This window comes from Zootoca vivipara, chromosome 2 (genome assembly GCF_963506605.1).
Source record: "Zootoca vivipara chromosome 2, rZooViv1.1, whole genome shotgun sequence".
Classification (NCBI taxonomy): Eukaryota; Metazoa; Chordata; class Lepidosauria; order Squamata; family Lacertidae; genus Zootoca; species Zootoca vivipara.
The window spans coordinates 94271349-94297086 of NC_083277.1; the positions used below are offsets into that span (position 1 = coordinate 94271349).

At 44.4% G+C, this 25738-nt stretch overlaps 1 protein-coding gene across 1 annotated transcript; it reads right to left on the reverse strand.

Moving 5' to 3' along the window:
* Positions 1-15301: 15301 nt before the first annotated feature.
* Positions 15302-25159, reverse strand: LOC132591752 (uncharacterized protein K02A2.6-like). Its single transcript, XM_060271883.1, has one exon. The coding sequence runs from the start codon at positions 25157-25159 to the stop codon at positions 22622-22624; it is 2538 nt and encodes an 845-aa protein (XP_060127866.1). The 3' UTR covers positions 15302-22621.
* Positions 25160-25738: the final 579 nt, after the last annotated feature.

Below are 25738 nucleotides of genomic sequence, written 5' to 3' on the forward strand. Positions count from 1 at the left end.
AGCTGCTGGCACCACTTCTCTGCCTGCCCTGCCACCTCTGCTGCCTCTGCCACTGGCAGAGAAAAGGCATTGCCATCGGCATCAGTTTCGGGTGAGATCTTGTCCACTTTGGGTGAGATCTCAGCAAAATCGCACAAGATATTGCATGCTCTACAAGATCTTGTGTGATTTCAGCCAATACCAGTGCCGCTTCTGCACCGGTGGTGGGGCAAACAGCACACCCATGAGGCTGGTGCCTCGGGGGCTTCTGCTGAATGAGGCAGCTGCCTCAGTCTGACTAATGGCAGAGCTGGCTCTGCTCAGCTTTTTAGGATTGACCTGTGAGAAGAATCTCTTGATGCCCACAGTCTATGAAATACTGTTCTGTGATGTCAGATTTACTATTCCTAACTATGCACTCCCCTGCTGTGCTCCTCTAGCAATTATTATTTTTAAGCTGGAAACAGCAAAATAGTCCACACATACACACACACACAGCGGGGGGGGGGTGTCCTTCTCATTATGTGGGGGAAAGTTGTTACTCACACCACACATGCTGACTCAGAGCATGTACTGTATAGGTATGATGCTAGTGATAAAAGCCATTTTTAGAGAATGACCTGAAAAGGTCAGTGAATACTTTCAATATATCCATGTCATTTCAGATAGGATCCATTTTTTAAATACAGAGGACAAAAAGGTTGGCTTTAAAACAACAGCACATAGTATTTCCCATGCTCTCATATGGCATGCATTGCTTTTCTCTAGGGACTCAGAAAATGACAGATGAGACAAAAAATTCTCAGGGAAATTAGATGCCCACTTTCCTTTCCTTTCATATCTGCGGTTAGGTGCAGGCAATAATTGTCCTGCTATACCCACCCAGATAGCAGTTCTATGAAATGGCTGCCAATTTTGGATCAGCGAGAAATCACTGTGAAAATTGCCAGGCGTATCTTTCAGAACTAAACTGTCTGCTGGACTAAGTTGAGATGAATCCAATTGCCTCTACCCGTCTGTCACATTTTCTGTGTGGAGAAACATTTAGAAAACAATGGCTTACCCAACATTTGGTGACGTCGGAGTGGCACCTCACCCTGTGCCCACAACATTTTGTGACTGTACACTTTAAATAAAACTTCCTCAGAGGCTGAATGCTCATTGTTGAACTTCTGCACGAACAGCTCTCCTGTAGCTCTCTATTTTATTTTTAAAATTAAAAAGGACCTCTGCAAAAAAGTTCTAACCAAAACAAAATGAATGATGTTTTGCTGAGCAAGGAACCTCTGCAGGTATTTCCTTTTAGCTGGAAGAATACATTGTGTGGCCTGCTTATAAAATTTGCAGGGGAGGCAAGACAAACAATTTGTAAGCAATTTATATGGACAATTCTGTAGAGTCAATGTGGCCTAGAGGATAAGGTGCCAGAGTGGAAGCAGGAGGCCTGGCTTTGAATCTGAAGCACTGAGGAGATCAAGGACAAATAATTTCATGACTGTGTTTGTGCCCTGGCCCTGGTCTATTTTTGGATCTCTTTGATATAGAAATTTGTTTCTCATTATTTGCCAGTGCAGTACACTGAACTACAACCATAGCTTTTCAATAGGTTATTTATTTATTAAAATTCATTGCCTGCAGTGCAGAATGTATCAGGCCCCCTAGCCTAGCACAATGTTCCAACTTTGGGCCCAGCCCTCCAAAAGCAACTATAAAACCAGAGCACAGGATGGTGGCAGTGGCAATTTCTAAGAGAGGTCACTTGCAAATTTCATTCACACAATAAATATAATTATTCCTCACACAGTGATTTATTTATTTTTTGGCAGCATTGCTCAGATTTCCCCTTCTGCAGGTGCCTGTGCTTGATCTTACTAGAAGCAACACCAGTGTGGTGTAGTGGTTGAGAGCGGTAGACTCATAATCTGGTGAACCAGGTTCGCGTCTCCGCTTCTCCACATGCAGCTGCTGGGTGACCTTGGGCTAGTCACACTTCTCTGAAGTCTCTCAGCCCCACTCACCTCACAGAGTGTTTGTTGCAGGGGAGGAAGGGAAAGGAGAATGTTAGCTGCTTTGAGACTCCTTCGGATAGTGATAAAGCGGGATATCAAATCCAAACTCTTTTTCTTCTTCAAACTCTTATTCCCAAAACTCCTGCCCCAGCTGTTTACTTTTTAAAAAGTCATTCACACCAGTCACACAGTGAATGCTGTTGCATCTAGCTTCACCCTGTATTTTGGTGAAAATAGAAACTCTCAGCAGGTGATGTTTATAGGGGCAGGAGGCCTGGGGGAAATGAGGGGACTTTAACCCTTTCCTTCGGCTGTAATCACAATCCAAATTAGGGCATCTGTACCTGCAGTCCATACTTACTAGGATATTAAGCTTCATTGAATAAAGGGGCTTACATCCAAGTTGTTGTTTTAGTCACATGTTGTAATTAAGTGCTTCAAAGCAACATGCACAGTAAAAATAAACTAACAAAGACATTAAAGTCAGATAACAGCAGCAGCAATCACAAACTAAAATATTCATTTTACAAAATATTTGGAAGGACTCAATCCTACTTCCCTCACTTAAAAGCTGTGCCATTCCTGTCCTGCATGCAGGCTTCCCACAGGCATCCAGTTGGCCACTGTGAGAACAGGATGCTGGACTAGATGGGCCATTGGCCTCATCCAGCAGGCACTTATTTTGTTCTTATGCTTACAACAAAAGCCACTGACACACTGTATCTAACTACCCTCCTAAGTAAAAACCGTGCATTGAATTGTACTGAAAGTTTTCAATGGATCATATATTTCCTCTCATCATCATGTTCATCAAATATTAGCAAGTACAGGCCCTCCAAGTGTCCCTATTTTCCAGGGACATCCCTGATTTAGAGAAGCTGTTCCAGTTTCTGATTTGATCCTGGAATGTCCCACTTTTCCTTAGAACGTCCCTATTTTCATTGGAGAAATGATGGAGGGTATGGAGTTATCCAACCCCTTGAGCCGCCTGAAGGCAATCTTGTATAAGTAAGCTTTTTAATGTTTAATGTTTATTATGTTTTTTTATGTAGCTGGAAGCTGCCCAGAATGCTGGGGCAACCCAGTAAGATGTGTGGGGTATAAGTAGAAATTTATCATTATGGAATAGGATGTCCCTATTTTAATTGGAGAAAAGATGGAGGGTATGGGAATACGTTTTAAAAACTAGCTCAACTGCTACACAAAATTCCACATAAGGATGCAGTACAGCATTTTCAAAAGCAAAGAAATTCATAATGCACCTGTCTGCTTCTAAATACCATGTCAAAGGTGTACATGGGGAGTAGGGAGTGAAGATATGAGTTGGCATGTATAGATTTGTCTGGGTGATTATAGCAGTCAATTAGATCCAAGCTATTGTCAAAATCCACAACAGGTTCTGCAAAGCGGCCGTATTTCAATCGTATTCTCTTCCGCCAGACATTTTCTGGCTTTAAATTAATGCTTCCCTGAATATTTGCTTTTGCTGAAGGCACATAATAGAAAATTTCAAAGCTCTGCATGCCTGTGTGAATTTTGCACTTTATTTTTATAGTCGGAAGACTGAAGAACACCCTGAGGGGGGCTGGTAGAATAATGAGGCCTACAAAGTGGTACTACCAGCCTATCTAGGGAGGTATCTGTTGTAACTCCAATCATCTACTATTCCACAGACCACCTCTGTTTTGTAAAACATTTCCTCCTGTTCATGTCAAAGGAGATACTGGTAGCCTGCAATGCTCAATCCTGCTATTGACCACGAGGCTCTGTTCCCTTCCTTCTGCAGAAGCAAGAAAATTCTGCCACCAGCTTTTGCAGCACTTTCACTGCAGCAGCAGATGGAAATTCTCTGTCTTCACACTCACCATTCCCTTGATAGATATGCTTCTGCTGCTTAGGGGTGGAAGGTCGAATTGAGGGTCTGGCGCTACAGAAAGGCAAAGAAGGAACTCTTATTCAGTAAGGGATCTCAGCAAGGTGCTCCTTGAGTGGCCTCAAAGTTAGAACTGAGTAAGCCTCAGCAAACTTGGACCCCCAATGTCTCTCGTTCCAAACTAACGGAGACCTCACGTTTCTTCAGAAAGACTGTACAGTGAAAGGCAGATTTTAAAAGCAGCAGGCAACAAACCATAGGTTACTGTGTATAGGTACATAGCAAGTGTGCATTCACATCTAACTCATTTGATGCAAGTTGCTACAGGATAAAGCAATTATCTATGGCACACTTCAGATGAGAATTAGTGGCAGAGCTGGTTCTCAGGCCACGGTGCTGCTTGCATAGCTAGCATGTTGCTTTCTGGGCCAAGCAAGATGTACACAAAAACTTATCTGTGAAGCATCAGTCAAGAGGTTTTATAACTAACCTGGCAACTGCCCATGCCTCACTGATGAAACCCACATCAAGCTTGGAGACTGCAGGGCTAGGCGGACCTAGTGCTGTCACCTTTTCTGGCTTACATCTTTGTACAACTCTGCAAAAGTTACATGGCCCTTCTCAGGAAAACAAGTCATTCTAAATTACATTCATGATTGCAAAAACATTCCAGTTTTACTGAATCTGATTTTTTGACAAAGATGGGGGAGGGGGAGGGGGGAAATCTCAGTTTAACCATCCTCACTATGCGAAGATATTTAAATTGTGTTAAATCCATATTAGGTGATCTTGAAAACAAATTTTGGTGTATATGTTTAATCTGACTTGACTGTTATGAAAACAGAACCAAAGGCTGGTATTCAAGATTAGGATCGATTAAATGAACATGATCTTCAAAAGCCGCCCTGTGGTGGTTTTACATAATTTAAAAAGGCATTCAGCTATTACAGGGGGAAGTGTGGCTCACATTCCTATGCTGTTTTTTTTAAAAAACAACAACAACACACACACACACACACACAGGGCCGGCGCGTCCATTCAGGCGACCTAGGCAGCTGCCTAGGGCGCCAGAATGGAGAGGGCGCTGGCCAGCCTGCCCGCCGCCCCCCTGGTGCTAAGCCGCTTCAGGCTGCTCTCCGGAGGCACACGCCTCAGGATAGCGGCCTGAAGCCACTCTACAGCTGACAGGCGCAGCGAATTGGCCTCAGACTTGCGCTCCCGCCACCTCCGGAGCTTTGTGCGGGGAGCGCGAGCCTGCGGCCACCTCGCTGCGCCTGTCAGCTGTAGAGCGGCTTCATGCCGCTATCCCGAGGTGCGTGCGTGCCTCCGGAGAGCGGCCTGAAGCTGCTCTACAGGCTACAGCTGACAGGCGCAGCGAGGTGGCCCCAGGCTCGCGCTCCTGCGTGAAGCTCCGGAGGTGCGCGGGAGCGGGAGCCTGGGACCACCTCCCCCCGCCTCTCAGCTGTTTTTTAATTTATTTTTCTTTTTTCTACTTTTTATTTTTTTCTATTTTTCTTTTTCTTTTTTCTTTTTTCTTTTTTCTATTTTTCTATTTTTTCTATTTTCTATATTTCTATTTTCTGTTTTTTATTTTTATTTATTTTTATTTATTTATTTAATTTTTAATGGGGGGGGCAGAAGGTGATCTCGTCTAGGGCGCAAAAAACCCTAGCACCGGCCCTGCGCACGCACGCACGCACACACACACACTGGAGATCAGACAGAAGCACCCCTTTCATAACCCACTCCAATTTTCATTTTATTTCTTTTATTTCTTTAGTTAGATAACTGAACTTGCTGTTCCTGTACTTCCAGGATTAAATAAGCACCACCTAAAGCAATGCTTCAGCAAACTTGGCAGAAAATAATAGTTTATTTTGTTAAATTGGTGTCAGTAAAAAAAAAGTACTTCTCTATGCTGTGGTTTCTGCTTCAAAGATCTGGGTGGCTTGGGCATAATTGTAAAGGCATGCAAGAGTTTTAATGAGTTTTCCTGATGCTTTTGCTTTGGAGAGATCAGTTCTAAATTAAGTCCTCCCTTAAAGAGGGCATGTGCTGCGGTGAGACTGGCAACCAAACCCTTGTGTTGTGGGTGGGTACAATTGGTCAGCCACAACACTCTATTGGTAGGTCCCTTGATGCTGGGCTCAATCTGAGCAATGGGGACGCTAGCCAAAATGGATCAAGGGACCTATATATGCCAATGCACGTGACCCTGAGCTTTCTCTCTTGGTCAGTGCATCAGAACACCCGCCCACCTCTCCCTATATTTAGGGCTTGCGCACTTGACCTTGCGATACCATCGTGTGTCATCTGTAGTTGGGACAGGGGCACGGCAGGGAATTTTTCCACTTGGCTGATTGGCTGGTGCCATTTGAGTTTCGCCTGCTGTGTAGCAAATTGTCACAACTTGTAAGGTTGCGGATAGGTTCTGGTTCAGGTGATAGGGATGGGGGAATGCTCTTGCCATCCCTATGCGAAGGGGTATTCCATTAAAGGAATCCAGGGACTCAATGGTTTTGTCAATCCTGTGAGGGGTTGTGCCTGTGCCTGAGTCCAGGGGGACATCTGGGTGGTGGACATAGCAGGTCCCCGGCTTTCTGTCATTCCAGGTGTTCACCGTAGGCTGACCTATGATGGAGCTCCGGGTCAGCGCTACCTGCCACAGTGCAGGGAGCTAGTCGAACCAGAGCCTATGCAACCAGCCACTTGCTGTAATCAATAAAGTTGTGGCCTAAATTCTGCCAAAAACCAAACCAAAATTTGAGTCTTGTCTGAATTTATTTAAGTGGGAGATTTAAAGGTCTTCACACACAACCTTCCAACGAGAGAGAAGAGTTAAAGGAGCATATTTGGTTTCCCAGCTTATATATATAGGCAGCCTCTTTCATGTTAAATGAAGGGCCAAAAGTTGTTGAACCCTAAACAGAGGCAGCATTACATAGTGTTCTTTAAACCTTTGAATTAAAGGCCTACTAAATAAAGGGTTGCTATTATTATAATTTACTGGCACTGAATCTTAGTTGCCTTTGTTGCACATTCACTAGTTTTGCTTCATGTAGGAAAGTTGCCACTGAAGTTTTAATTCTTAGATGAAAGGAAATCTGTGTTCTTACTCGGAAGAATATTCTTATTTATGAAGTAGCAATTATCTTTAAAGTGCTTGCAGTGTGCCACGTACCAAAAGCATTTTGTAAGCATTTGTAAGTGTGTGTGTGTGTGTGTGTGTGTGTGTGCGCGTGCATGTATCACTGACTGCTCTGAACGGTTATGAACTTGCACAAGAAAGAGCAGGATGCAAAATGAACAAAATATGAGTAAAGTTATCTTGGTAAATGAGAGATATAGTAGCCGTGGGAAACTTCAACTACTGTACCCAGATATCTGAAAGTCTGGAAGTGCCCTATATGTGTGAACTGACTCCATTGAAAAGCTGTATGTAATACTAAAGTTCTGTCTGAGCGGATTGCCCTCTGATGGCTCATTCACACATACAAATTGCCACTTGAATAAAAGTAGCTTTCCCTCCACACCATGTATTATTTAATATTTGACTATTTTTGCAGTAGGAAATAGTGATGTCAAACCAGATACAAATCAGAAAAATACCTGGCAATGTAATGGAAAACAGGAATGCGAAATAGCTTTTAATCCAAGTAACAACTTTCCGACATGTAGTACCGGTATTGAGAATGCTATTTGCAGCCTGCCCAACACCCATAAGCCACATAGGTAGTGATGGCAGTGATCACTAGCAGTAATTGGGAGAGGGAATAGTGCCGCTCCCCCAGGTTAGGAAGCACCTCTTCCAGTAGCAACTGTTTTCCCCACTACAGTACTGCACTGAATTGGTATTAAAGTTGCTATTCTAGCCACCAAGAGATAGAACACCTGGAAGCTTCCTTCAGATGGGAAGGCACTTCTTAGTGTCCTGATGCCACACAACAGAACCAGTGTGACCAACCATTTGGGCCTTTCTCATCCAATTCAACCTTCACGCTGCTGGGAGGGAAGGCAGAGTTTGTGTAAGAAAGACGCATGCCATTGACTATCTCCATGTGGTTCCACTATTCCCAAGTGTACTGCAGCCATCTAAAATTGCAGCTTGGGGCATAACTTGGCTGATTGGCTGGTGCTCTATCAAACTGGAAATGTTGCATTATGCCACATGAAGAAAGTGGAGGAGGGAGTATGCAGGCACAAGCTGTGGTTTATTGGACCAAGATAGCCAGGTTACATCTGAACCAGGCTAAACCAGGAGTGCCTGGCGTGCTATGGTCCATGGGGTCACGAAGAGTCGGACACGACTAAACGACTAAACAACAACAAATTTTCTTTAAGTTTGCCATATTTTTTAAAATTTATTGGGCCTGCTCTTTTAATAGAAATAAAGCAAATGAAGCTTTTCTCATCATTTTATCACCATGCCATGAAATCTTTTTTCTGTTCAAATCCTGTATGCCAGACTGTTGTTAAAGGTACAAAAGGGGAGCCAACAGAAAAAGTTGTCAGTCCTACTTTTTCTTCTAGCTTTCATGCTTGGGAAAAGCAGAACAGCAGTCCTGTTTTATTCTCCTGAGTGATCACCCCCAGGCATCATATTCCAACCAAGAAGGTTCTTCCTCCTCAGACAAGGGGATGACACATTTCAAAATACAGATGCAGAACTTGAAGAAAATACCTTGCCTAATTCCAGGGCCAGCCTGGGGGCTTTGCCACTGGGTTGCAACCCTGTGGCTTGGATTTCTACTGACATAAAGGCAGCAGCCAGGTCACTGCATCTGGTGACACAAGCAAAGCAGGTTTGAGTCATTTTGCAGCCTCAGGTGCTGACATGTTTCTGGCACTCTCACTTGACTCTGTTCTGATTAGCAGTTTAATTATTTTCTAGAGCTCCTGCTTTCCCTTATTTATAAAATACAGCTGTCCAACAGTAATAACTTTATAAAGTGAAGGGGACTTTAATCCACCCAACCCTACCCCCCTCTCTCCAGCTGTTAGAGTTGTACTCTGCAGGAAGATGCAAAGCTATGGTTTAGCTGGATTGGCTTTCAGCCATTTAACAGCTTCTTCTTCTTTTTTTAAACTGCCTCTCATTCAAGAACTCAATGTCCTGTTAGCCAGGCAGTACGTCAGTGTTTCTATGGTAACCTACCCCAAAGATTCTCTCTCCTCTCCTCTGCTCTAGCACTGCATACAGTATTGTATGACAAGCTTTGTATGCTGCAATTCATTATAGTGCTGTGATGAAATAGGAACAGGCTTGGCCCTAAGGAGTCAGGGTTAAAAACAACAGCCAATAACAATAACAATAAAATGAATATCTGAAGGTGAAGATAGTAGAACTATTTTAGCAGCTGAATCATGCATGCAATCCGCTGTGAAGTTAAGCGTATGAATAATAGCTTCCAAATAGTTTGTTCAGCTGAGTACACACACTCTCTCTCCCCCCACACACACACAGAGGGGGGGGGACAACGTTTTGAGCTTGGTTTGTCAAAATTCGCCAAAAACCAAGCATAACTCAGGTGGTGTGTCACTTTGAGAAAAAAACCCCATAATTTCATGATATTTATAGTTTAAATAACAAAAAATGTATAATTGTAATATATAACTGTATTTAATAAACCAAAACTAATTATTTAACCGAACCAAAAAAAACCTTATTTAACACAAAGTGCCCAGAGTTGTTGAGCTTTTTTGGGGGAGCTGCTGACCAAAGTTTTGGAGGTTTTTTGGGGGGTGCAAAAGTTGCTTTGCTTTTTGGGGGGGGGGATGCCCCAAAGCTGCTGCACTTTTTGGGGAGGAAAAAGAACAAAAATAAATGACGAATAATACCTTCGCTGGAACTAACATGCAACACCGACATAATCTGCCAAAGTGCCAAAAAACCCAGCACAGAACGGGTTAAAAAACAAATGCTGTTACACCCAATCATAGTCTGCCAAAGTGCCAGAAAAAAACAGCACGGAAAGGTGTAAAAAACTAATCTCTGGCTACCAGCAACAACAACAAAGGATCCGGGTTTTAACAGCGGAGACAAGCTGTAGCGGAGACAAGCTGTAGGAGGCTGTAGGAGGAGCGGGATAACAAATGGGGGGGGACAACAACAACAGTGTGAATGGGCTGATGGGGTGCGTGCCAGCAGTGAGGGTTCTGCGTGTCACATCTGACATGCGTGTCATAGGTTCGCTAACACTGTATTGGGGCATACTGTGAAAGTGAAAACCCACGGTGGGTATCATCATTGCAACTTGATGGGAACGGCTTTTTAGATAAGAAAACTGGGCTGATCCCAAAACACTTGATCTAAACTGCCATTGTCACTGCATGTTGAAGAAATCTATATCCTGATCTAATTTTTAAAGTAGTGATGCACTTGTTGGATAACCTCCTACCTCCTAACCCCCATACTCTTCTTTTCACCTTAGGTTAAATCCCCATTGAGGCTGTCCAGACATGTACACGTCCATACATATAGGACCCCATTCAGTCTGATGTCAACCCTGTATTAATATTGTGCATGTCAGTGTTTATGGGTAGGGTTATCTGGGTGCCTTCTCAGAACCCCCTCACGTAGTTGGCACTAAATGGGGCTATCAGATGAAGAAAACATATGTGTCAACAATCCAAAGGCAAATCACTGGCTTTCTTTTATGAAGGAACATGGGCCAGTTATTAGAACAGTATAGAGATTTGCTTGATCTCTTGGGAAATAATTCTTATTCTAATTTTAGGTAAAACTTTGCTAGTTTCCAGCAAATGGCAGGCACTGTCAGAAAACAGTGAATGTCTTGTGAGTCTGTTAAAAAAGACAACAAATGAGAACAGATGACCAGTAGGAAACTCACTACCATGTTTGTATATATATAATTGTCCATAGTAGTTATTGTGGGAGCAGAACCAGCTCAATACATTTTACTGCCTGGGGCAAAGGACAAGATGGTGCTGCAACTGAATCTCACTTCAACACTAGCAATGGGCTAGTGCACACCATTACATCTGAGGGCAGCAGGCTAACTTAGGTGCTGACAGACAGGAGGAATAGCAGTGGGGCTGCAGTCCCCATATCTGCTGAGGCAGCTGCCTCACTCAGGCTAATGGTAGGGCCAGAGCTGTGTAGGAGTTATATAAGGCAACATCCAGAACAAGGATTAGTGAATTCAGGATAAGAGAACTTTTACTGCCCAAGCAAAAACTGTAGATTGGTTTTGGGTTGACTAAAGATTAGTATGATTGTATTTTAAGAATGCTTCAAAAGGTAAACTTTAAGGGATTTTATTGTTTCCAAGGGAGGAAAGGAAAAACAAGAGATTACTGCTACCCTGCTGCTATAAGCACCAGAGGGAAGTGGTTTTAACAGTTTTAAAATGATTCCACCTTTCCTGATGCCATACGAAAGTATCTTATTAACTTTAATTGATGTTTCTGGGTACATGCTCACTGATTTAATGCAAATGGACTCTTTATGCAAGGAACATTTTATCCCCAGAATAAAATCAAGAGCAGTTTGTAGCATAGCAAACAAAATGCATACCGTATTTCATAATAATATAATTTTAGACAAAAGGCAAGCTTATTGGTACCTAGCTGGTGCTAAGGGCTGTCAACTTATAATAAAATGGTGAACCCCCTCCCCTTGCAATACTGGCACAAACAAGAATTGTAGCCTGTCAGTTTTGCTTCAGGTTTCTCTGACATTATTTCCACTGACCTGGCCTCCCTTGGCAGAGTTTTAGAGCACTTCCAAAAAGAGGGCAGACTGCCACAGGTTTTCCGAAAGTTTCTGTTAGCCCTGTGCTAACATTAGCTATGTTCTTTGCCAAGGACAGATCCTGAAGCTGAGGCTCCAATACTTTGGCCACCTCATGAGAAGAGAAGACTCCCTGGAAACGAACCTGATGTTGGGAAAGATTGAGGGCACTAGGAGAAGGGGGCGACAGAGGATGAGATGGTTGGACAGTGTTCTCGAAGCTATGAACATGAGTTTGACCAAACTGCAGGAGGCAGTGGAAGACAGGAGTGCCTGGCGTGCTCTGGTCCATGGGGTCACGAAGAGTCGGACACGACTAAACGACTAAACAACAACAAATATTAGCTATCTGCATCAGTCGTACCCCATTGCCATCTCATTCAAGTGAGACTTTTTGAAAGGGACTGTGTGCTCAAGGATGAGTTGACTTGTTCCTCTCAACTGCCAGTTTCATACATAATTCCTCTCTGCTCTTTTTACATGCAATGGGTGGTATTCAATTAAGTTTTACTCAGAGTAGACCCATTTGAAAGGGCTCATCCATTCTTCGTCTTGTCTGGCCACTTCCCCCCCAAGAAAACCCACTGCTTACCACTGAACTGGAGCAAACATCAATTGGTCTTTCTGCAGACTGACATTTGTTCTGATTCAGTCGTAAACAGCAGGATTCCCCTGGGGAAATGATTGGACAAACAAAAAACCACTTGGACCCATGCTTAGAAAGCACAGGAGAAGCACTTGGTACACCACCAAGGGAAAGTGATAGCCCAAGCCATGGTGGAGATTTGCAGGCTTGGGGTTCTGGAACAGGAAGGTAAGGCACAGAAAGATCAGGACCTTGGCAAAGAACAAAATGCTGATTCTGGACTACTGTTAGCAGTCCTGCAGCCCTGTCAGAAAATACAAGCTGTTTCAGCAGTATATTGGAGCAAGTGGTAGAACTTTATAATCTGGCCGAGGTAGTCAAGTTGGAATGCCCCAAGTGCCACATATGGCCAGTTAAAGAGCCAAAGCCTGTTTCTGTACCTGGGGGCTTTCTCAAGGCAGTGGGGTTTCGAGCTGTGGGGTCTGTTTTGGGGAAAGTTCTTTGGGATTTTCCCGATCCTCTGAAGAGTCTGTTTTCTCTTCATCAGCATCTAGTGGCAGATGTGTTTTTTGGGGGGTTCAGAGGATGAGGATGAAGCAATAGGGAGTGGATCCATCTTCTCCTTAGAGCTGTTGTAGGAGGGCTCTGCATCTGTCAGGATTCCTGGTCTGGGACCATGACAGTAAAATAGAGCAGTTGCTTAGCAGTGTTTCCTTTCAGGTAGCTACTAGATAAATATAATTTTGTTGTTGATGTGTGCCTTGGATATATCTATCTAGTTCCGCACACACATATGTGGCTATCAAGATGCTCAAATTGCTTACATTGGGGAAAACACCAGGATCTGTGGAATTCTAGCTCCTGTCCTTTCTTCTAGAGCTGTTTCCTGTTGCAGTTGGGCTTCACCCTCCATTTCCTCCCTAGGAACTTGCAGCTGCAGAACAGATAGTCCCAGAGCTGCTCCGATGCTATTTGAAGGGCCTTCAAAGGGCCCTTGTCTAGAATTCACTCAGTGTTTGCTTATCTAAACTATCAAAGAAACAAAGCCAGGAAGCTGAGCGTTGGGATGTCTGGCTCCCAAATGAAGGCAATATTTTTTCTCTCTTAGGTTATGGCACAATAATTTGGCTAGTCTTTTAGGTGCCACAAGTCCTTTTGCTGTTTTGGCTACAACAGGCTAACATAGACATGTCTGTCTGGTTTTTTTTAAGCCTTTGGTGGTACAACACAAAAGTTTTGCCTTCATGTTCTCAAAGGCAAACAACCACCATCATGCCTATGGGAACACTGAACAGTGATGAGGACATCAGGGCGGGACTTTTGGGCAGAGTTACAGGGGGCCCTGCTCAGAAGAATGAGCAAAAAGAGGGCCTCCAAAAACCATAGCATGACTGGCTGACCACATTTTGAAGCAAGTTACGTAGTACACATTACCATCTAAAGTCGGAGGGGGGTGGGAATCCCTGTAAGATCATTAAGTCCAGAGTCTAAAATTACCTAAATGTGGTTGAAAGCATGGCGTGAGGAATCAGCTCTGAAGTGTTATGATACACACAAGGGGAAGTCCCTTGACCTTCATGGCAGAAAAGCAACTACTCTGAAATTGGAGTTAATTTGATTCAATTCAAAATCTTAGGAGAAAATTCTCACAAAACCAATGACTACAGAGTAAAAGGATTCAGCAAGATTATTAGAAAAAAACTCAGGCAGGGCAATATCAAAAAGGGGGGAGATGGAACCAAAGGCAGGCAAAGCACCATTTCCTGTATTCTGCTCGATTTGTACCAACAGGGCAAAAGAGACATGCATGGGGGTGTTGCATCTTTCCTTCCTCACCATCCAGGTATGACAAGTTTCCCTCTCATTGATTCTAATGGGAAGGAAATAAGCTGGCAGGGTGGGGGCAGAGGACTGCAGTATAATTGATGGTCCTTAGTATAGCCATCTGCTATTATTTTTAAAAGTCAGGTAACTCCTTCAAGGTGTCTGTGAGCAGTTCTCTCTCTCCCCAACTTTTCTGTTGTCCTTTTCTGTTCCTGAAAGTTTTGTCCACAGTTTAATCTCTTGGTTAACGTTATATATCCCCTCTGCATCTAATATTTTGCAAGGGGAATTTTTTTGGGGGTGTGTGTGTTGTTTTGTTTCCAGGATTATTTCTGTGCTGATGATCTTCAACTCTGTTGCTGTTCGCCTCATCTTATTATTGCTTTCTTAGCTAGAATTTTTATATACATGCTCTGTTTCCTCCTGGATGACTTCTCATTTCTTAAAACTGAATTCAGATTAATTTGAACTTTTGCCTTTCCCTGCTTTTCTGCTTTCACTCTTGCTTTCTCTTTCTAGTAGGTATTTCTATACATACATACATACATACATCCTGAAGCTCATAACGTCAATGTTATGATTTATTTTTATTTTCCCCCTTCCTTCCTTCCTTCCTTCTTTATTACCCTATCAACAGCCTGGCCCTTCATGCTCAGCAGCTGAGAAGGCATTGCTGATGGCTAAAAGAGGCTGAGGTTTGGTTGACCACAGAGGCAGTTCCGTGTTGCAGCCTAATAGTGAGTCCTTCATTTCACTGGACCCATTTAGTGGTGTCACCACTCAGTGGAAAGTTTAGGAGAGAGGCTTCAGCAAGAGACATGAAGGACTGGAGAAGAGGGAGGGAGGGAGGGAAATTGGTGTGTGGAGCTCCTTGGTCCAGCTTCCTGTCTCTACCTGAGGGAGTGCAAGGGAGAGGAGCAGCCTTAAGCAGGCAGGAGGAAGGGGGGGAAACCCCTGTTTTAAAATGAAGTGTTTCTTAATGGAACAAGAAGCAGGTGTTTGTTTCTTCTTTGTATCTCTTGCAAAATTGGCTTTCCCCAGCTGTCTCCAACTAGGGTTGCCAGACTCAGTAGTGGACAGGACTTCTGTGCCTTTAATTGCCCTGCTCTCTTTTGAGTCTGGAAACCTTAAAGAGAAACCAGCAGACCCTTTGTTTAATTTCCAAGCAAAGGGTCTGCTGATTTCTCTTTAAGGTTTCCAGACTCAAAAGAGAGCAGGGCAATGAAAGGCACAGAAGTCCTGTCCTCTATTGAGTCTGGCAACCCTATCTCCAACTTTGAAAGAAAAAAGGTACTGGTACTGTGTACCCTTGAGTACCCCCAGAAAAAAAATCACTGGGTATCCAAACTCTCAACATCCAAAAAAGTTGGGATGAGTGATTTTGGCCCATCTGTTTATCTTTCCGGATGCTTGGTGCATTTTCTTCATGCGTGTGAAAATAATCTCCTCTCCATAAAAACAAACACAGAATGTCTAATGACTTAATTACATTTAGCATTATTGTTCCATATATAGTTGAGCTTTGATGCAAGTTACATAACTGGGCTGTTAATACTTTTTATACATTGGTGGAACTAAAATTAAAAAAGGAAATTATTCTCAACTCTAATCCCCATCTGTCTGTGTTTTTAATTTTCTGCACTTGCAAAGCTCCTCTGATCAAAAGGTCTTGAACAGATCCCAGATTTTCCAATCTAGTATGCTTATGCAACCAAAAATATAATGGTAGCTTTTCCTGGGGGTGATTAAGCATATATTTTCAGTTTGTCTCATTTTCTTAGTTCCAAGAAAGCTATAAATAGAAAGCAGCTTGACTCCAGCTCATTGTATTAACATGACAGGCAACATTTGTAAGGTTTTTTTTTAAAAGCAGCAGAACGAAGATGGCCTGAGGCTTGGCCATAAGCCAATATGGTAAAGCATAAAAGAACAAATAAAACTTACCTTTACTTTCAGATAAAATACTTGTGATAGGATAGCCATCTTAATTCATCACAAAAATGAAGGGTGAGGATAGAAACTGGAACCTCACACATACATACATGTATACAGATAATGTGTTGTGCGCTGCTTAAATTATTTTAGCCTCCCTATCTGTCTAGCTGTACTTAGTTGTCTTTGTTTTACAGTGTATTCCATAATTTTTCATTTTGTTTTACTGATTTTTATTATTATTTTATAACTTATTTTATGTTGTACCCTGACCTCCTACCAACGAAGAGTGAGCTAAGAAATACAATAAACTTTGGAAAGGGAAATCCATTTTAATTCTCTCTTTAGCATTGCTGATACTGTACAGTACAGTATAAACAGGAACAACGGTCTCTTCTCAGACAGGGCTGGCCCAAGACATTTCACTGCCTGAGGCAGAAGAGCAAGTGGGGGCCCCCCTCCCCTCCCCACTTTAAGGTATAGAGCAGGCACCCCCAAACTTTGGCCCTCCAGATGTTTTGGACTACAATTCCCATCATCCCTGACCACTGGTGCTGTTAGCTAGGGATCATGGGAGTTGTAGGCCAAAACATCTGGAGGGCTGCAGTTTGGGGATGCCTGGTATAGAGCAACCAAGCCAGCAAGTTCATTTGGGCACCTGATATAGATAATCCCACAAGTACCTCTCTCCTTGCCTGGAAGTAAAAATATAACTATGAAGTAAGTAACAATTAGCTGCCCTTGCACAACAGTCAAATCAGCTGCCTGAAGTGGCCACCTCACTCTGCCTAATGGTAGCATGAAGGAGCATGAAGTCTGAGAACCTCAGTGCTAAAGCAATAGGCATTGCTCACTATGGAGTGTCAACAAATTATATGGGATGAGCTTTGGCACAAGTTTATGAGACGGTTGCTTGAGCTGGCCTGCTAGGTATGTACACAGTGCTCTTTCCAAGATCCTCAACACAAAATCTTTGACTAGGACCACATTTAAACAGTTCTGATCTGCCTAGAACTTAAAACAACAAACAACTTCACATAAACACAAAGCCCCAAGGAAATAATTAAGCTGAGGGCAAGACATCAATCCAGTTTAAGGAAAGCAAAATAAATGTTACTATTTGATTATTTGGACGTGAATGAAAGATGCCTTTAGTCTAGGCAGATCATGTCTGTCAAGATTGCATTTTTCAGTGAGTTACATTTATCAGTGTTGCCACTGAGTATCAGCAGCCCAATTCACCCTTTCTCACATTGTAGCCCTTTGGTGAGGTCCTGAAAGGAAGCGCTTGTTAAACTGCTGGTAATCAATACACACCACTGGTGTGCCGCCCCCACAACTCCCCATGTCAAATGTCAGTATTCTAAGTGGCAAGCACCTGGTTTATAAATAACTCCAGATAGAGTTACTTCCTGACCTTCATTTCTCAGCTTTGGAAAATCCAGTGTGGGCCAACGAAAAATTATCGTCATACTGGATAAATAATCCTCTGTGCTATGAACTCCAATCCCAACACATCCCTGATAACAAGTGCTTTCTATACGGAATCAGAACGTTTACATTGGCTTTGAACAGCTTCTTTGATCAGCTAATGCCATGGGTAAGTAATAGGTACAGAGTGCTTTTTTATGAAAGACAGCTTTTGACTGAATAACCTCAAAACACCCATTCACCCATTGCTGGTGCCTTTAAAAAATGGTTGTCCTGAAGGCTTTTCATCTTCATTCCCTAATTCTTTATTCAACTGCTCGACTACATTTTGAGTTTCATTTGTAAGGTTCAGATTCATTCATATGTTCAAATACAGATATTCTTTCATACTTGTAGGGATAGGAAAAATTGATAATTTTGGGTTCTCTTAGTTTTTCGTTTTTCCAGTCTTCAGTTCTCCACTTTCCCACATTGCTTTAAAAAAGTCCTCATGAAAATTTAGCAACGTTTCAAAATGCCAATCTCATAAAATACACATATATATGCAACATGTGTAGTATGCAAAACCCAGACACTTTTGCAAAGCAATGTTCCTTAATATAATGCATTTGTGTATGTTGTTGTCACTAATGTACAGTGGTGCCTCGACTTACAAATTTAATCGTAGGTCGAAAAATTCGTAAGTCGAAAAACACCATTGGAAACACGATTTCCCATAGGAATGCATTGGAAACGGAAAAATTCGTAAGTCAAAAAATCCCTATCTAAAACCGCCGCGGTTTCCTTTCAGATGTTGAGACATTCGTAAGCGTGCGGCCATTAGCCCCATTCGTAAGTCGAAAAATTCAGTTGTCGAGTCGTTCGTAAGTCGAGGTACCACTGTATGCATTTTAATGCACATTTTACCCTAGTATATGCTTTTTTTTTAAACACGTTACTTATCTGGGGAACCTCCACACCCATGGAGCTGCCACCAACCTGAAACCACCCCAAGCTTGATGCTATCTCACCCATCCTCATCCTGGTGAGCACAGCACTGCCTCTGAGAGGGTGACACTGCCGCTCCACCCTCCTCACATGCCACTGCTGATTCTGAGGTTGCCACGTGATGCTATTTTGCTGGTTGGCAATGTTTTCTACACTTAAATATATATATATTTCTCAGAGCATTTCTAAGCCTCTCTTCATTCTTAAACAAGGGCCAACCAAGCAATATATGTGATGCTAAAACAATAAAACCATTCATCAATTTAATAAATTATAAACACTTAAGCAAAAATTAAGAGCAAAAAAAGGGTAAAAGCAAAGAAAGCAGAGAAATTAAAACCACTGAAAATGAGACAAAATAAACCATGTTTTTACAACCCACCTAAAAACTATCCAGGATGGGGCTAGACTAACTTCTTTGGGAGGCAACTCTAGGACTAGGGAGCAGCCACAGAAAATGTCCATTGTATGAAACAATATAACTAGAAAAGTGAGATATAAATATTTTAAATCCAGTGGCACTTTTAATGCCAGCTTATCCTTCTGATATCCTTAAGAATGTCCTTAAGAAACTTTCCTATTGACTTCTCCAAGCCATTCACCTGTTCTCTTTCATGTAGAAGTCTTTGCCAGTTGCTGCTAAGGCAAAAAAACAGAAAGGTAGACAGCATGAGCTAACTGGCAAACAATATGTCACTCAGCGCTTTCTCCCTTACAATCATTAAAAAAACACAGGCTGGCATTTTGATGACAATGTTATGTAGACTCCAATACTCTTGCATGCATGAACACCACCAATTCCACAATAAACTCAAGTGTGAAAATACCCTAAATGTCTGGCTGAAATCAATATTCTGATATCTAATGCTGCATATTTCATAGAAGGAACAGCTATTGTGTATCTGTACACATCACCTGCACTATATAAAACATTCCCATGAAATCATAAGCAACAGCTGGCGAAATGTCCAGGTTACTTATGCTCCAAAATAAAGCTGGCAGAGACTCAGGTTCATTTGCCTTGCATGGGTTTTGGAGCTGAGAAAAAATCTTCAGTGACCTGAAACCGAGAGAAAATGCAATTGCTCAAAATTCACTTGGAACTTGGACATGGCATTGACTGCCAACCTGGTTGCTGAAAACACACGCAGGCTGAAAGAAAGGCTATTCTTTTTTCTTCTGTGGATGTGAATACTCTTAGAACAAACACATTGCTTTAATATATATTTTTTGCATTCTCTTTTATGCTCCTGCAAACATCCCTGTTGGCGTGCTACATCAGTAGAATGTTCAGTGGAATGCAAACAGAAGATGACTAGGCAGCCAGTGTTTAAATATTCATGGCTCTTTATAGTGCTCAGTAGTGAGTCTACAAGCAAAATAAACTGCTCAAAATGTTGGTTTTGTACATTTGCCCAGAGCAGAAGGGTTGCTGGCTGTTGTGTTTTTTTAAAGGCAGAGTAAGGCCTTAAGGAGGCGAAAAATCAAAGGGGGTACTGCCTTCAGAAAACAAGGTTAGTACCGTAGTTTCTTCATATATGAAGCATTTGCTGATGTGAAGGTAAGCCCCAATGTGTTCAGCTGGAGTTACTGTAGGTAAAAGTATATAGGACTGAAGCTTCATCGACGCAACACCTAAATACCAATAGCTCTTTCTTGATTAATTTATTTCAGCTATATACCCATATTTCACAGTGGCTGCCTTTGCAAATTCCCTTTATCATATTTTTTCACCTTCTGGCAACAACTTTGCCATTCCTATGGATGAGTGGTATATTAACATAATACATTGAAACCATGCACATTGTGACATCTTTCACAGGATGCTCACTTAGTCAAGGGAGACCTTTATAGCTTTATAGCAGGAGAGTCTTTTCCTGTAGTAACACCCTGGGTAAAGTCATAATCTGAAAATACTCAGTGAGCTATATTTGGCAAGGCAAAGCTTAAACTGATTACTGCACTGCACAACTGAAATGTGTCAAACTAACAAATTACTGGCTCTAGATTGCACTGGACGTGATGAACTCTTACAAGCGACATGTATCTGAAATGTAATAGGAAATTTCATATGTTATGTTAATATTTATTTGTACTTTTCAGCCAAAAGTACAAATATTTATTTGCACTTTTCTCATAGCAAGCAGACAAAGAGTTAAAAGTGCATAACAAAATATAGCACTATTAACATCAAAACCAAACAAATCTAAAACCAACAACAGCCCAGCAATAACCTTATTCACAGATTAAACATAGCAAACATGTGGGAGAAAACAAGAGAAAGCCTCAGTCATCATAAAAAGGTTATCATCAATTGAAAGGATAAAAGGGAGGGAGCCAAATGCATCACCTGAGGGAAGGAGGTCTAAAGAGTGGACAGAGGTGCCACTGCTGAGAAGGCCTTGTCCTGAACACCTAGCCTAACCTCAGACAATGCTGGCACATAAATCCAAGTGATACCTTCAATGGTTGGGCAGAATAACAGGGTGGCAAGTGGGCCTTCAGATAACCCTAAGCTGTTTAGGGTTTTAAACTTGACAACTAGCACTTTGAACTGGGCTCTTCAACAAACTTATGTGATTAATTTACAGTGGTACCTCTGGTTAAGAACTTAATTCGTTCCGGAGGTCCATTCTTAACCTGAAACTGTTCTTAACCTGAAGCACCACTTTTGCTAATGGGGCCTCCTGCTGCTGCTGTGCCGCCGGAGCATGATTTCTGTTCTCATCCTGAAGCAAAGTTCTTAACCCAAGGTACTATCTCTGGGTTAGCGGAGTTTGTAACCTGAAGCGTTTGTAACCTGAAGCGTTTGTAGCGTGAGGTACCACTGTATTAGGAATATTGCTGCTAAACATCACAATAGTTTCAGGGACAGGGGCGCAAGGCAGCCCTCCAGGCCCCTCTATCTGGTCCTTGAGGTTCTCATTTTGGCAACACTCACCACCTGGGCAATACCTCTCATTTGCCTGTTCTATGCCCTCTTTAAGGGCTTTTGCCAGTTCATTCAAAGTCACTTCTTCATGCTGCTTTACCAGCCACAAGGGAAAAGACACAGGGTTCTCATATCTTTTCCTACGTGGAAAGAAAAAGAGCTGTGGGGGAGAGATTTTGAATAAACAAGTGAAAAGGGGTTGAGCAACCTCCCCTCCCTTCCTGGTCTTGGTTTTAACATCCAATGCTGCTTTTCATTAAAGAAGCAGCCAAAGCGAAAGATTCACGCAACTGCACATTCAGGCATAAAAACTTTATAAAAACAATATTTTTCACTGTTAAGAAGCAGACAAATTTATGACTGGACCTGCATCTTGGTCTCATTATGCACTAGAGAACTGGACTAGGCTCATGGACGGCATCCAACCCAATGGTTTTCATTACATAGCTCATATAGCTTGCATACTAGCTCTTGCTGCGTGGCCAGACAGTCTTGTTGCAGAACATCTACCCATGTGTTAAACCAAAAATACACTTGGATATGCTTTGCAAGTAGTAAATCTGGTAGCTCAGGCATATATGAACCAAGTATAAATACTGGTAGGATAGCACCATATTCCACAGCTTAAATCATTTCAAATAACCAGGATCTTTGAAAAAAAAAAACCCACACAGAGAACCATAGCTCATCTAAAAATATGCTGTCAGTAGTCACTTGTTCAACAGTGGTGGCCTGGCAGATTCAGCTGGGATTTTCCCCCTGCTAGTGTGCCAAAATAAAAGCTGGCAAAAAGATTATGTAACTTTCACTGTGTGTTTGGGAATTGAGCAATACACACCAGGAAGGCCGTTGAAATATTTTTATGTTTGAATTTTAAACCAATTTAGAAAGGATAGGCTATTCTGCCTCAGTCTTGCACCATATGCTGATGAAATATACTCGGAGTCGAGAGTGAATTTCATGCTCTTTATTCAGCTCATAGTCATCAAGGAGGAGAAGAGAAGACGAATGGCTCTTTTCCCAAAACCATCTGCTTATATACATTATTTACACAATGGGCCTTGCGTGATTGGCTACTTCAGGGCTACACCTGTGGGCCAATTATATTGTGGATTGACTTCTGCCTGCAGCCTGATTGGCTGCTCCTACAGGCCAATCAGGTAGCAGATTCACTTCTGCCAGCCGCCTGATTGGCTGCTCCAGCAGGCCAATCAGGTTGCGGATTCACTTCCACCTGGAGTTGGATTGGGTAGCTCCCGCTGATTCTGAATCCTATTGTTCTAGGATTCAGCTCAGTACATAACACCCCTCCCCTCTAAGTTCCAGTCCTGCCCGGGAAGTTGCATTCGTAGTCCCCAAGGTCTGCTGGCCGCCTCCGTGTGCGTTGTGGCCTGGGGTGTTCCTTGGTCAGGGGTTCTGGTTCTGGCTCGTGTTCCGAGGCTGCTGGCTGTGCCGGGGCTGTCTGGTCTGGCGCCACTGAACCACTAGGTTGTAGCTCTGGTTCCGGTGTCCTTCCAGCCTCGGGGCGCCCCTCTGTGCCTACTGCTTCTGCTTCCCCTGCCCACCCCTCTCGCTCTACAGGCCTCACTGCCCTGCTGTCCCCTTGGGACCCCTCTGTCCCGCTCTCCTCCCAGGTTCCTCCTGGGAATCGTCGCCATAGCTGGTCGCAGTGGCGGCGCCAACATTGCCCCCCTTCCGTTAGTACCTCGTACGACACGGGACCGGTCACCTTGGTGACTGTGGCGGGTACCCATGCTGGGCCTGCCCCAAAATTCTTTGCATACACTGGGTCCTGGGCCACAAATGTCCGGGGGTTCCTGCCTTTCCCCACCACTACCTCATCCTGAGCTCTGTCGGGGTGAAGTCGGTCCAGTCTAGTTGCAAGGCGCCGGCCCATTAGTAGTTCAGCGGGGCTCCGGCCCGTCGTTGTGCTTGGGGTGCTGTGCTGTGCTAGAAGAAATGTGGCAAGGCGGTATTCCCAGTCCCCTTGTGTCATGCGGCGGAGGCTGTCCTTGGTGGTCCGCACCATGCGCTCCGCTTGGCCATTGGTGGCAGGGTGGAATGGTGCTGAGTGGATGTGGCGGATGGCGTTCTGCACTGTGAAGGTCTGGAACTCCTCTGACGTGAATGCGGTTCCATTGTCCGAGACGAGGGTGTCAGGGAGCCCGTGGGTTGCAAACAGCTTACGTAGTACCCGGATAGCTGCCGCCGTAGAAGTGGACGGTACCAGTGCGACCTCCAGCCATTTGGTGTAGGAATCCACCACTATGAAGAATGTTTTTCCCTGGAAGGGGCCAGCGAAGTCCACGTGCAAGCGTGACCATGGATGTCGGGCGGACTCCCAGGGCTGGACTGGGGCCCTTGGGGGATCCGGGCGGGATTCTTGGCAGGTCTGGCAGTGTTGGACCCAGGCCTCTATCTCTCTGTCAATCCCCGGCCACCACACATAACTCCTGGCAAGGGCCTTCATCCTCACTACCCCTGGGTGTGTCTCGTGTAGGGCTGTGAGGACCCTTTTGCGGAGGGGCTGGGGAACAACAACCCTGCTTCCCCATAACAGGCACCCCTTGTGGGCCGACAGTTCATGTTTGCGGTTTGTGTAGCCAGCGAATTCTGGCCCGGGGCTGCTGCTGGGCCATCCTCGCCACACCCAGTCCAGGACCCGGGAGATGACCCTATCTTTTGTGGAATGGTGCGCAACTTCTTGTGCCTGAATGGGTCGGTCGGGAAGCAGCTCCAGGGTCATAACCTCTTGCGCAGGCGCTGGGTCAGGGCCTGTTTCTGGTAGTGGTAGCCTGCTGAGGGCGTCTGCGTGGCCCATCGCCTTCCCAGGGCGGTGGATTAGTGCATACTGGTAGCCGGCAAGGAAAATTGACCACCTGAGGACACGTGGAGACAACACTTGGGGGGTCTGCTTCTCGGGGGCAAACAGGCCAAGCAACGGCTTGTGGTCAGTCACTATGGTAAAGGGCCGCCCGTACAAGAAATCATGGAATTTTTTTACGCCCTTCACGATTGCCAGACCCTCCTTGTCAATCTGTGAGTAGTTTCGTTCGGCTGCAGCAAGCGTCTGGGAGAAGTATGCCACCGGCACCTCTCTTCCATCCGGGAGTTGGTGTCCCAGGACAGCGCCGATGCCATAGGGAGAGGCGTCGCATGCCAGCACCACTGGCAGCCTCTCGTCGAAGTGTGCCAAGACCGAGTTCGAGACGAGCAAGTCCTTGACTGCCTGGAATGCGGCCCTTTGTCGCTGGCCCCACACCCAAGGGGCCCTTTTATCTAGGAGTCTGTGTAGGGGCTCCGCTACCGCTGCCTTATGGGGAAGGAAGGCCTGGTAAAAGTTCAATAGTCCCAAGAATGACTGAAGTTCGGGCTTGCTCTTGGGCACTGGGGCCTCACAAATGGCCCGTACCTTGTCACCGGTTGGATGGACCCCTTCTGCGTCCACCTTAAATCCCAGAAAGTCCACCTGCGGCACTCCCAGTAAACACTTTTCCCGCTTCACCTTGAGGCCCGCCGTCAGGAAACGGTGCAGGACGGAGCGGAGGCGGTCCTCAAATTCCTCTGGTGTGGGCCCGGCGATCAGTACATCATCGAAGAAGGGGGTGACGCCAGGAATCCCTTTAAGGAGAGAGTCCATTAGATTCTGGAATATGCCTGGTGCCACGCTAACGCCAAATTGCAGCCGCTTTACTCTGAATGCCCCTCTGTGCGTCACAATCGTCTGAGCCTCTGCTGTGGCTTCGTCCACAGGCAACTGTTGATACGCTTGGGCCAAGTCCAGTTTGCCAAAGATTTTTTGACCCAGCCAGGGTGGCGAGGACATGGCTGACCACTGGCACTGGGTATGCATGGGCCGTGAGAGCCTTGTTTATGGTGCATTTGTAGTCTGCACAGATGCGGACCGAACCGTTAGGCTTGACGGGTGTGACAATTGGAGTTTCCCAGGGGGCGTTGGGCACCGGCTCCAGCACTCCTTGCTCCACGAGCCGGTCCAATTCCTCGTCTATGCGGGGTTTCAGGGCGAACGGGACCCGGCGGGCCTTGTGCCTGATAGGTCGTACAGCGGGGTCTAGCTGTAGGGCAATGGGGGGTCCTGTATATCATCCCAATGCCCCATCGAAAACCCCTGGAAACTCTTTGCATATGGCGTCCACGTCCACTTGTAAGCTAGTGCGGTTCACCCCGGTAACGGCTAGCCCCAGAGGTCCAAACCATGCCAGTCCCAGTAAGCTAACGTAGGGGCCCTTAACTACCAGCAAGTCCAATTGTTGCTTTCGTCCTCGATATTGCACCCTGAAGGTCCCCACCCCCATTGTAGGGACCTTACGTTTCTGGAAGTCCCGGAGGGTGAATGGGGCCGGCCTTAGTTTGGGACCCCCATTAGGGCACAGTTCCTTAATGTTCGGGCCGAGATTATGGATAGAGTTGA

Bases quoted from the DNA above. Each gene is read 5' to 3' on its own strand.
- LOC132591752 (XM_060271883.1), bottom strand. From the start codon at position 25,159: ATGCATACCCAGTGCCAGTGGTCAGCCATGTCCTCGCCACCCTGGCTG.